The sequence below is a fragment of the Salvelinus fontinalis genome, chromosome 8, assembly GCF_029448725.1.
Source record: "Salvelinus fontinalis isolate EN_2023a chromosome 8, ASM2944872v1, whole genome shotgun sequence".
Lineage (NCBI taxonomy): Eukaryota > Metazoa > Chordata > Actinopteri > Salmoniformes > Salmonidae > Salvelinus > Salvelinus fontinalis.
Genome location: NC_074672.1, coordinates 17,915,960 through 17,928,672, shown reverse-complemented (window position 1 = coordinate 17,928,672; position 12,713 = coordinate 17,915,960). Strand labels below are relative to the sequence as shown.

The window sequence follows — 12,713 nt, the reverse complement described above, 5'->3', positions numbered from 1 at the left end:
CTGTAAATATATAGTAGAAGGCATAAAATGCCATTTTTGATTATCCATTTTCCATGGCATTTCAAAGTGCCAATTATGCCTCAGATTACTGTAGCAAGCATTTGGGTGGCTGAACTAAACGGCACATTCAATACAAGACAAATGTCAGTAATACATTTCTCCAGGTTGATCAATCTTTGCTGAGACAAAAGCAGAGGTTCTCTCTGAGACGGTACACACAAATTCCTCCATCCAGTGCCTTCAATCTCACTGCATTATTCATGACGTGGAGCAGCACTCGAGACACACAGCCTCAACATGCTCGTTCAGTACTCCTAACATCTGCTGGGCCTGGGCGGAAGCATACCTACCCCCGGCTGAGTGCTTTATGAATTATACATTTAAACAACTGAAATAGGACAATAAATTATTGGTTGGGACAGAGCATACTGTAGAGCTAAAAAAAAGTGTAGAAAAGTGGTAATTGAATGTGCAATGTGGTGTTTGATAGGCCGTTTCAAACAGTTACTGACAGTACAGTTACACTAAGTGATCCAATGATATCTGTAGCAGGATGTGGTCTATAGAAGGAAGCGTACGTGACTGAAACCTTTACAGCTCATATATAGGACATCGCCATGGCAAGAAGTACTGCTGATCAGAGAACTAAATCTAGACATTGACACACGTAACTACTAGTCTACAGACCATCTCTGTTACAAATCTTATTTAATTCCAACAATTCTTTACTGAAAGAGAAGACAAACAGATGATTACTTGAAATGAGTTAGTGTCCATACAGTATGTACCAGTACGTACGTGGTTTTGATCCCATTGCGTACCTGCATGAGTTGCTGTTTGAGTTTCTGTCCGTCAGAGAGGTGCAACTCACTGAGCAGGTCAGACACCAGGCCAGGGGCAGGCCTCAGGAACACGTCACTGTTCCTGGGGGTGGAGAAGCGCTGGACGTGCCCATTAGCCTTGGGGTTAGGAGGAGCGCAACCAGACCCCGGGCCGTCGTTGCAACCGCTATCCTTTTCGGGCTCCCGGCCCCCTCCACTGTCCCCACTGTCATCCAGCTGCATTTCCAGGTGTGTGACCGAGTCGAAGGGGTTGAGGGCTAGGGCCGAGAGCTCCCTCCTCAGGGTGTTCTTCTGCTCCCTCTCCTCCTTGAGGGCCTCCAGGGCCTCGTCCAGCTGACGCTCGGCGATCTCCCTTAGCTGCGCCGCCTCCTCCAGCTGGGCCCGGAGAACGTCGTCTTGCTCCTCCTTGTGGGTGAGCTCCAGCTTCACCGCCTCGAACTCCACCTGCAGATGACAAGACGAGAGAGAGGGCATGTGATTACAGAGACTCAGAGTGTAGAACTGAGTGTTACGGGCAGGGTTGGGGATTACATGTACATTATAACAAAACAAAAAAGGTAACTAATCCGTTACGCGACCAGCAAAAATATTGTAATCAGATTACAGATATTTTTGAAAAACTTGATTACTTAGAGGATTACTTTTAAATTCAGAATTTTTGTTAACACTTTTCTCAATGACAGTCATTTCAGCATTGAAAAGGGGCACAAGTTTAAGCTTGTTCCACCTGAGAGAGTCTGATCACAAGTCAGAGACCACTATGATGACACACTAAATACGTTTAATGGATTGCGGAAAAAGAGCAGGAATAAGCTTTTGTAGGCTACAGTCCAAGCTGCGTCTTCCAATGGTGCGACAGCTGTCACCATCCAAAGATTATCCAACTTGAATAAACACTTGGAGGTAAGGGTGACAGCAGTGGTGTAGTCTATGGCGATACGGATATGACTTATTGTTATCTACATAGCGCATTGATGTGAATCACACTGCTGCTCTCTCATTTAGCTATTTACGCCTTACGGATTGTGGTTGTTGTGGATGGCTGTTCACAAGTCTAAAATGTGTATTTGAACCCAATAATGTTTGAATTAAACTAGTTTGAGCTGCCTATCAATCATTGTTTTTGAAACCAGTGGAGAGCCAAGTGAACAATGCGCTCGTAACAGCTGCACAGTGCAGATCCCAGCCTATGGAATAAAAGAGGGTCTTTTATTGCTCAATTTAATTAATGCTGATAAAAAAAGGGAAAAAAATCCATAGGACATTCTCAAACGTGCACACTTTTGATAGACTTAAAAACTATTTTTGGACTTACAAATTATATTTCCATTGATTCTTGAAGAATATAACTTAGAAATGTCTTATGAGCTTAGTTCAACTGTCACACTCCATGAGAACCCAAAATATAAGCTGCTTTTCCTCCAATGTTTGTAAACATTGTAAATGTAAACAAACACTGTATAGCCTCATAACATGGTTAAAACAATAATGTTGATATCATGGATGACCAGCCCTTACATCCATAGCTTTGTCTATTAATCTGGGAGTGGTTACATTTCTCCAGGCCCATCCCTCAGCGTTTTACCAAAACGGCAGGGCGAACATTTTGTTATTGTTTCATCTGTGGATTTACCCTTTAAACAGCTGCACATTATCAATATATTAAAGTGTCATCAACAAAAAGGTAAACAATAGGCCTATAGCAAATGCAGCATGTGGCATTACTTTTTTCAGTAGTAAATAGCATTTTTCAGTAGTGCTCAAAGCATGCCATTCCATGAGCGCAGCATTTATTTTACAACTCTAATCAATGGCTAATAAGTCCTTAGTTTTGAGGTCATGCTCAGGTTAAACAATTAGGCTAATCTATACTTCCATATTTGCAAGTCCTATTCTTGAAGATCAAGGGGTATAACATTTATTGGAAGGACGAATTCTGAGACTTTGTTTTTTAATGTAAAGATATAATTTAATCGTATTATTATATAAAGTAGAAAACGATGGGTTAGAAGAAGCCTACATAACCAACCCATAAAGTAAAATGTAACATTCATATGGCCAGCTATGTAAACTGTAACATTGATTTATCCTGCAATAGATCTTGTTCAATTGGTAACATACATTTGTCTTCTTCTAATGCCTCTTTAGGGGAAAGGCATCTAAAAGTTACAGAATGTAATCAGATTACATTACTAAGTTTGGGCAATCCAAAAGTTACATTACTGATTACAATTTGGGACAGGTAACTAGTAACTAACAGATTACATTTAGGAAGTAACCTACCCAACAATGGTGTCAGGTCACTATGGGAGGGGTGTGTTGAATTTCAGAGAATTCTTCCTTAAGGGACATAAAAGTGAATCTTATGTCTGTTGGGTGGTACTGAACTAGGAATGTGTAACTGTCATTACTCTGACCTTAGAAAATGAGGAATTTCTGTGGTCTATGTTCTACAACTTACTTTTGGACTGGCAGTTGGTAAATTATTTCTTATTATTATTATTATAATTGATCTATGGTACTTGGCCACCTGATGAGTAAGACGAGTTTACGTCACAATTACAGTATGCTTCTGCGTGACCAGGATGAGAATCAAATCTGTCCCGATTGTTCGTAGAGACTTCCCACTTCAGAGATGCCATTGTCTTCCATCTGAGATGACTCCCCAACAATGAGTGTGTGTGTCAGACAGACCGACAGGGGAAGTCACTGTCAGCCAAACCCAGCACACACACACACCAGACAAGGCTAGCCCTTATTCATGAACCACTTGGAAAGAATCCTCATCACACACCCTCAGAGTCTAAACCCAGTAGGAGATGGAGACTTAAATGGACAGGAAGAATAGAAGCCTACCAAACACAGTATAGTGCTGCGCGATTAACATACAAGTTATTTTACCTTTTTTTTTAAAAACTCATTGACCTCCATCGGTTCAATTATTAGAATTCTATTCTGTTAGTTTATTTCCTGTGAGCTCAATGCGCACATTGCAGTTTCTCTAGAGAGATCAGATCCAGCCTGAACTGTGTGATGTAGTAGGGATATGTAGTTTCCAAAAGGCCAATATTCTACATAATTACCACATTTTATGCACTAAACTAACTACAATGACCATAATCCATTGCACATCTACGTGTCCGGTTTGTGTTTCTTTTACGCCTGCTATGAGAGACAAGAATGTGCGATCATGTGGGATATAGAGAGCAAATGTCGCTTCGCAAGGTATCTCTATCTGAAAATACATGATCAAAGTGATTGCTAGTTAATATTCAACAGTCAAAAGTAGGCCTTATTTACAAAGTACTGATTTTGTCAGAGAGCATAGGTAGCAGCTCTATAGAGATGAGATGACTTGAAATTAAATAATAAAGTCATTAAATACAACAAATGTAATATACACAACTGAAATATTTTATTAAAGTACCGTGAATAAATGGTTAATAAGTAATAAGCAGTAATGGACCGTCACTACCATCATGGGAATGTATTATTTTATTCTGTGTTACAACATTCAACCCAATCGAAACAAAAAACAATATATATATATTTTTTTTTAATAATCGAACTGACCTAAAAAAAAAAAACACTAATTGCTCAGCACTACCACAGAATGATCTGGAACCCCCTTTTGGCCATTAAGAAACGAACACATTCCTAATGTTTGTTATGACGTTGCACATTTTTCAGCGGTTACACAAAGTACTGAGTCATTTGAGGTACACATTCCATGAGCCTTTTGAGAAGAATAGGAGTATTTTGGCCCAACTACTGGCTGTTGTACTGGAAGTGCCGATGGGAGACAAGGGTTGTGTTCAGTAGGGCACACTGTAGCAAAACTTCATGCAATAGAAAACTAAAAGCAGTGTTTTTACTGAACAGGTTCAGCTTTTCCTCAGAGAATAAAAACTATTCTCCCTACTGAACAAGGCCCTGTTGTGTTAACTGAGTGTTATTATCAGTGAGGCGAGTGATTAGAAGGGAGGGGCTCTGACCTGGTTCTCCTTGAGTACAGACACCTGTTTCTGCAGACAGGTGTTCTCCTCCTCCAGCTCACTGTTGTCCTGGAGCTGACGGAGCTCCCGCACCTTATACTCCTTCATCTCATTCCTCATGTGGCCCTTCTCCAGCTCCGAACACTCACACTCCTGGGAAACACACACTCTCAGTATACAGTTGAACTAATAACACAATGTTATGGAAGCACTGCACACTGCTCTTGACATTTGAACACACACAAGAGACTAGCAGGAAGTAGAGCGTAAAATGAGCCTATTTAACTGAAACCTACATTTCTCTGTTAGATGGAGAGATGTACAAATGCTACTAAATAGTTGTATTCTTCCATATTTAAGTGAATAGTGGTGTGTAAAGCATTAGGTACGTCAGTGAATGATAGGCACACTATTAATACCTTCTTCAGCTGGGAGGAGAGGCCGGCCTGTCGGTCTATCTCAGCGTGAGCGTAGCCCAGAGCGAGGCGCGCCTGCCGTAACTCGGCCTGCAACTCAGCCATGCTGGTTGCCATGGCAGCCTCCTTGCTGGCAGTCTCCTCCAAAAGGCACTCCTCCCGGGTCTCCCCATATGCTGTTGCACGCTTGTGGCAGGTCACAGAGTCTGACAGAGCCTAGTTGCACACACAGACGGAGACAAAGCAAAAAGAGCGGCATTTATTTGGGCGTCATCCAGAGTCTGCCAGAGACCACAGACAGACAAAGACAAAAAAGGTGCGATTTATTTGGGTGTCCAGTTGTTCATGTGACCACCATATGGTGGTATGTAAGGCACATGGTCCATCAGTGGGGTGCACCATGAAAGGCAAGCTGGAAATTAAAACACGGTGCCAAGTGGCACATCTACTAAAGACAGCATTTTTTCTTAGACCCAAGACAACAAAGATGTATATCGTGGCAGTGGTAATAGGACTCCACAGACCAGCTGTCGAAATCTGAGCGGTCTTGAATATTAAGTACATCCCATGCATATCTTATGCCTACGTGTCCTCAGGTAAGAATGTGGTACAAGGGCATACGGGATCTGTGAAATGTGTATAGGTGCGGAGCTTTTGTGAAATAGCAAAGTTACAAGTGGAAATCAAACTGGATGGACAACAGAAATAGAGGAAGGACTAAGAACAAACAAGAGAGAACTATTATAAAGTAGACTGTGTCTGTAAAATGTGTATAAGATGTATAAATTGAAGGTAAATACAGAAATGTTTATCAGTTTACTCCAATTGGGGGATCGGTGGTAGTGTTTGCGGGGAATAATAATAAAGTTATATTCTTTAAAAAAGTATGTATGTCTATATAGGTATGTGTATGTATATATGTGTAATGTATGCATACGTGTATGGATATATATATTTACCCCCAAAAATATGGGGGATTGGAAATGATGCAGACAATTACATTGGAAGCAACATTCTTTCCGCAATATTAAGCTGATCCACCCCCCAAAAAAAGAAAGGGAAAAAAAGAATGTGGTACAAACCAGTTTCATCTGGGACAAGTCAAAGAGGAATACATTCTTTCAAATGACAACTTTGTTCACTTTACCCCACAAATGTGATTTGATAGTTACGACTTCTAAGCAAATAGCCTATACTCATTTAACGTCACAACATTATAGGGGTGGTATAGAACCCAAAATCTCCTGATTTGAAGTCATACTGCAATTGGAACTAATTAATGTGTGAAATACAGGTATGCCCCATAGCAGCTTTCCTTTCACATGTAAAATTAAAGTGAAAAATTTGTGATAAAAAAACAAAACAAATGTGGTTAGTGAATTAGATTTGGTTGATACTGGGAATGCAGGTGGAGACAGACTCTCAGAGCACAGCAGCAATCTCAACAAGACCAACCTAAAACAATTGAGGCTTACTTCAGTTACCTCTACTCATCCTGATAACTGCAAGTCACTCTGGATAAGAACGTCTACTAAATTACACAATTGAACACCAGGTTGTTGGGTTCTCAGTCATGTTGTTGCAGGAGGTAATGTTAGGTCAGTTAGGATCACCACTTTATTTTAAGAATGTGAAATGTCAGAATAATAGTAGAGAATGATTTATTTCAGATTTAATTTCTTTCATCACATTCCCACTGGGTCAGAAGTTTACATGCTACCAAATACTAATTGAGTGTATTGCCTTTAAAATTGTTTAATTTGGGTCAAACGTTACGGGTAGCCTTCCACAAGCTTCCCACAATAAGTTGGGTGAATTTTGGCCCATTCCTCCTGACAGAGCTGGTGTAACAGTCAGGTTTGTAGGCCTCCTTGCTCGCACACACTTTTTCAGTTCTGCCCACACATTTTCTATGTGATTGAGGTCAGGCTTTGTGATGGCCACTCCGATACCTTGACTTTGTTGTCCTTAAGCCATTTTGCCACAGCTTTGGAAGTATGCTTGGGGTCATTGTCCATTTGGAAGACCCATTTGTGACCAAGCTTTAACTTCCTGACTGATGTCTTGAGATGTTGCTTCAATATATCCACATAATTTTCCTCCCTCATGATGCCATCTATTTTGTGAAATGCACCAGTCCCTCCTGCAGCAAAGCACCCCCCACAACATGATGCTGCCACCCCCATGCTTCACGGTTGGGATGATGTTCTTTAGCTTGCAAGCCTCCCCCATTTTCCTCCAAACATAACGATGGTCATTATGGCCAAACAGTTCAATTTTTGTTTCTACAGACCAGAGGATATTTCTTCAAAAAGTACGATTTTCCCCCCAATGTGCAGTTGCAAACCGTAGTCTGGCTTTTTTATGGCGGTTTTGGAGCAGTGGCTTCTTCCTTGTTGAGCGGCCTTTCAGGTTATGTCGATAGAGGACTCATTTTACTGTGGATATAGATACTTTTGTACCCGTTTCCTCCAGCATCTTCACAAGGTCCTTTGCTGTTGTTCTGGGATTGATTTGCACTTTTCGAACAAAAGTACGTTCATCTCTAGGAGACAGAATGCATATCCTTCCTGAGCGGTATGACGGCTGTGTGGTCCCATGGTGTTTATACTTGTGTACTATTGTTTGTACAAATGAACATGGTACCTTCAGGTGTTTGGAAAATGCTCCCAAGGATGAACCAGACTTGTGGAAGTCTACAATTTTTTTTCTGGGGTCTTGGGCTGATTTCTTTTGATTTTCCCATGATGTCCAGCAAAGAGGTACTGCTGAGTTTGAAGGTAGGCCTTGAAATATATCCACAGGTACACCTCCAATTGACTCAAATTATGTCAATTAGCCAATCAGAAGCTTCTAAAGCCATGACACCATTTTCTGGAATTTTCCAAGCTGTTAAAGACAGTCAACTTATGGAATTGTGATACAGTAAGTGAAATATTCTGTCTGTAAACAATTGTTGGAATAATTACTTGTGTCATGCACAAAGTAGATGTCCTAACCGACTTGCATAAACTATAGTTTGTTAACAAGAAATTTGTGGAGTGGTTGAAAAACTAGATTTACCCGACTCCAACCTAAGTGTATGTAAACTTCCGACTTCAACTTTAACTGTACAGGGTCTGTTAGAAGCTAGGCTAGGGGCCTAGTTGGAATGAGTGCTCAAAAACAATATTACCCAAAATGTGACTGTCCGATTACAATATATTCAGATTATTTATTTATATGAACGACACTTAATAACCTTTATACAGTGATAATGATGTGTGCTTTGACTCTGATAGGGGTGAACAGGGAAAAACACCTAATGCCATAATGTTGTCTGCATCAGACAGAGCATCTTAGATGAGCGTTGAAATTATACTGAACAAAAAATATAAAACGAAACAAGCAACAATTTCATTGATTTTACTGAGTTACAGTTCATATGAGGAAATCAGTCAATTTAAATAAATTCACTAGGCCCTAATTAATGGATTTCACATGACTGGGAATACAGACATGGATCTGTTGGTCACAGACACCTTAAAAGAAATGGGCCTCATCTCTTCACGGTATTTCTGAGCATTCAAATTGCTTATACCTGCCCATACCATAACCCCACTGCCATCACGGAGCACTCTGTTCACAAAGTTGTCAACAGAAAACCACTCGCCCACATGACGCCATACAGGTGGTCTGCAGTTGTGAGGCCGGTTGAATGTACTGCCAAATTTGCTAAAACAATGTTGGAGCAGCTTATGGTAGAGAAATTAACATTAAATTCTCTGACAACAGCTCTGGTGGACAGTCTTGCAGTCAGCATGCCAATTGTACACTCTCTCAAAACATGAGACATCTGTGGCATTGTGTTGTGTGACAAAACTACACATTTTAAAGTGGTCTTTTATTGTCCCCAGCACCTGTGTAATGATCATGCTGTTTAATCAGCTTCTTGATATGCCACACATCTCAGGTGGATAGATTATCTTGGCAAATGAGAAATGCTCACTAACAGGGATGTAAACAAATTTGCACACAACATTTGAGAGAAATAAGTTGTTTGTGCATATGGAACATTTCTAGTAGAGATAAACAGTAACATATCTATACACATCAACATCCTATGACACTACAGAAGCAGACACTGACCTGTCCTCCTGATCACACAAACTGAATTATTCATATAAACACCAGGCCTCGTTTTGAGTCTTGGGGGATTTTCATTCAGCCAAGCTAGTAACATGCTTCAACATGATAGAGTATCTTTAATGGACCTATCAAATGTTCAGTAGGCAATGAATAACTTGCTATGCAACACTGGATTAACAGCTACCTAGCAACATTATGATTGTGATTTCTTAGTTGAGAACAACTTTGCGAAAAGCTTGTGTACTAACAGCAAGCCCATTGTTTGGCAAATCCCGGGTTGGTTAATACATAGCCAGGTGTGACTGGCACTTGTTCACACTGAAGTACTTAGTGTTAGACAAAGCCATAAGAAACGTATGAACAAGAGGTCTCGTCTCAACTCAATCACAGACAATGTCACCACCATGCATACGTAGTAGTAGCTGTTACTGTGCAAGTAAGGTTTATAATAGCTATATTGAACATTTATTTTACTGGCCTGATTATAGTGTTTCTGCTTTTTAGATATAATTACTGGGATTCTGCTGACCTCTTTAAGCTGCTGCAGCTCCTGTTTGAGAGTCTCGTGCTCCTCCTCCAGCTGGGTGTGCTTCTTCTTCAGTTCGGCACTCTCCTCTAGCACCACCAGGCCATACCGGGCCGCCTGCACTTTCTCGTCGTTGGCCTCCTGGAGCTCCAAATTCAGCCTCACCACCTCCACTCTCAGGTCACCGCCCCCCAGGTCCATCTCATCATCTCCCTCAGCCCCTGTTGGGCCTGCCTCCTCTACCTCCAGCATCCTGTCCTCCTCCTGACTGCTGTCTCCCAATGCACCACCAGGACACCTGCTTCCTCCTTCAATCCTCCTGCCTCATTACTGCTCACTGTGGGAGTGGAGGAAGGAAACACACCGCCCAGGGGCATTTAGGGATCATCATACTGTTCCTTGCCACAAATAGTAACCAATGATGTTACAGTTGAAAGCGCAACTAACCCGAGGTAAAACAATATGATTTAATTTGACTCGCAAGAGTTGCTGACAGCTGACAACTAGCTAAAATGAAGAGAATAATACATTTGGCAGCCCAGTCAGTCATCAAGAGTCAGATTAGGTGATTAGATGAGTTTAACCAGTCCCCCTGTCACTTTCTTGTGATCTTTGTTGTCAGGGTAAAGGCCAGTGAGTGTAAAGAAAAAAGAAACTACATTTGTAAATTGTGTTACAGCATTTGTTTACATGCTCAGTTTTTAGCCTAACATTCTCCCACTTGAGCATGAAGCTAGCTATCATGTTTAACATGTAATTATTTTAAATGTAACCTTTAATTAGGCAAATCAGTTAAGAACAAATTCTTATTTACAATGACGGCCTACACATCATAATTTATACATTTACAGATCTGCATGTCTATTGGGATATTGTTGCAGCATCTAACGTTAGATAACTTTTACAGTCAGTCTCCTGCTGTAACGTAGACTGGCTGTCAAATTAATTTCAAGTCTGTCCAATGAATTAACGTTACCTACAATTCCCAGACACTAACGTTAGCTAACTCATTAGCTGGCTAGGTGTCAGTCAATCAACGTTAGATAGGCTAACTTGCCAACCATGTTTTAAGCTAGTTAGAAGTCGTTATCTAACTACGATTAGTAAACTAGTTAGTTCAAGATGAATGAACTATGGTTACGTTAGTTAATTAGCAGAGTTGAGTCTACCCAACACGAAGATTATCAGCTAGCTAAAAGTTAACTACTTTAGCTAGCTAGCAAGCAAGCGAGCTAAAACGTTCACATTGTCTTGGTTATCCGTAGCTAGCTAGTTGACTTAGGTAGCTAACGTTAGTTGTCAGAACTGTCAAAACAAAGACTCCTACTATAGTTAGCTAGCTAGCCAGCCATCTGTGGTCCGACTAACTAACTAGTTTGTTAGGCAAATTAACGTTAGCTATTTAACGGTAGATAGCCGCAAGAGAGCTAAAACAAGTCAAGTGCATCGCTAGCTCGCTAAATCACTCACCTCCAATATCGATGCACTTGTGTTGCCAAAAGTCTACGTTATTTCATAATCGTATATCGAAATCAAGCTAACCGCAGGGTTCAGAGAATTTGACACTTCCCAGTCCTCAAGTAGAATTTCTGCGTGGACTAGCTAGCTAACCGTTAGCTACCCACCCAGGTTTCCCTACCAATGTGTGCCTCCTTGGCTTGAGCACGATGAAAATCATTGCGCTCGGAAGCAACCGGAGTAGTAGACCATTAACGCTTCGAACACACCGACTGTGTCATTGCATCACTGCTGCATAACATTTTGTGCAGCTAGGCAACTATACTGATGCAGGTACCTTTTGCAGATGGTCGCATGCGGTTGGTCACATGGAGGAAAGAATCATTTTCGCAGTATCCTCAAAACCGTGTCTTTTTGACACAACTGCTGACAGCTAGAGGGACATAAACACTAAAAATGCTGCTTGGAGACAAGTGTCAACGATAGTAGGATTGCCAGGTCAGTTTAGTAGTGAGCTTGTGCTAGATGTGGCTAGTTAGAGTTAGCTAGCTAGCTAACCTAGCCGAGATATTAGCTGATGTACGAAGGGCTATATAAAATAAACTTGATTTGAATGAGGTGTGTGTGTGAAAGAAATAGTCAAATAAATTATGCTAGTTACTACCCCTGATAACTTTACCAAATAATCATGTTTGAAAGAGTGTGAGAGTGTATGCTAGATAAATAGTCATAGAAATGGTAGATACTACTGTACCCCTGATAATTTGGTCAGATAACGGTGTGTGTGTGTCTATGTGTACAGTAGGTGACATGTCCATGATAGCTATCTAATAACTATAGTTATGCTAGGTAATGGTTTGGCTTATCATGTTCATGTCTATGTAGAAGAAGACTGTAGGAGGAAGTGGAGAGGACTCAGGGACAGGTATCAGAGAGAGAGAAGGCAGCTTCAGGCCTGCAGCCTTGGCGCTTCTGCCACATTCTTTCTTTTCTGGATCCATTTATTGTGCCTAGGGCAATGAGTGGCAATTTTACAGCCAGACCCTCTACTACGTCATCCACAAGTGTTGTCGCCACCGGTGCATCAAGACCCTCAACGTCACCTACAAGTGCGACCATCACCTCCACCGGTGCAGCGAGACCCTCTACAACGTCTACATCATCCACAAGTATGACCACCACCGATGACCACCACCGGTGCAGCCATGGAAGATGATGAAATGGAGGAAGCACCTCTGGATCTTGGACCACCTGAGATTATTATGAACCTCACAGAAGTGACCACTGAGGACCTCGTTGAACAAGATGTGGCCGTGGAGAAAAACAGGGAGAGAAACAAAGAGGAATA

The 12,713-nt window shown here is 41.3% G+C and overlaps 1 protein-coding gene across 4 annotated transcripts in view; it reads right to left on the bottom strand.

Moving 5' to 3' along the window:
- The window catches only part of LOC129860788 (protein bicaudal D homolog 2-like), a 32,547-nt gene extending 20,701 nt beyond the window's left edge, over nucleotides 1–11,846 (bottom strand). Inside the window, exons 1-5 of one of the 4 annotated variants that reach the window (XM_055931529.1) lie at nucleotides 11,703–11,846; nucleotides 9,911–10,244; nucleotides 5,257–5,469; nucleotides 4,838–4,990; nucleotides 822–1,286 (exon numbers count right to left, since the gene is read on the bottom strand). In XM_055931529.1, coding sequence (XP_055787504.1) covers nucleotides 822–1,286; nucleotides 4,838–4,990; nucleotides 5,257–5,469; nucleotides 9,911–10,159 — 1,080 coding nt within the window. In that variant the 5' untranslated portion in view covers nucleotides 10,160–10,244; nucleotides 11,703–11,846. The other 3 variants (XM_055931526.1, XM_055931528.1, XM_055931527.1) reach the window with 3 other exon arrangements.
- Between the last annotated feature and the right edge of the window lie 867 nt (nucleotides 11,847–12,713).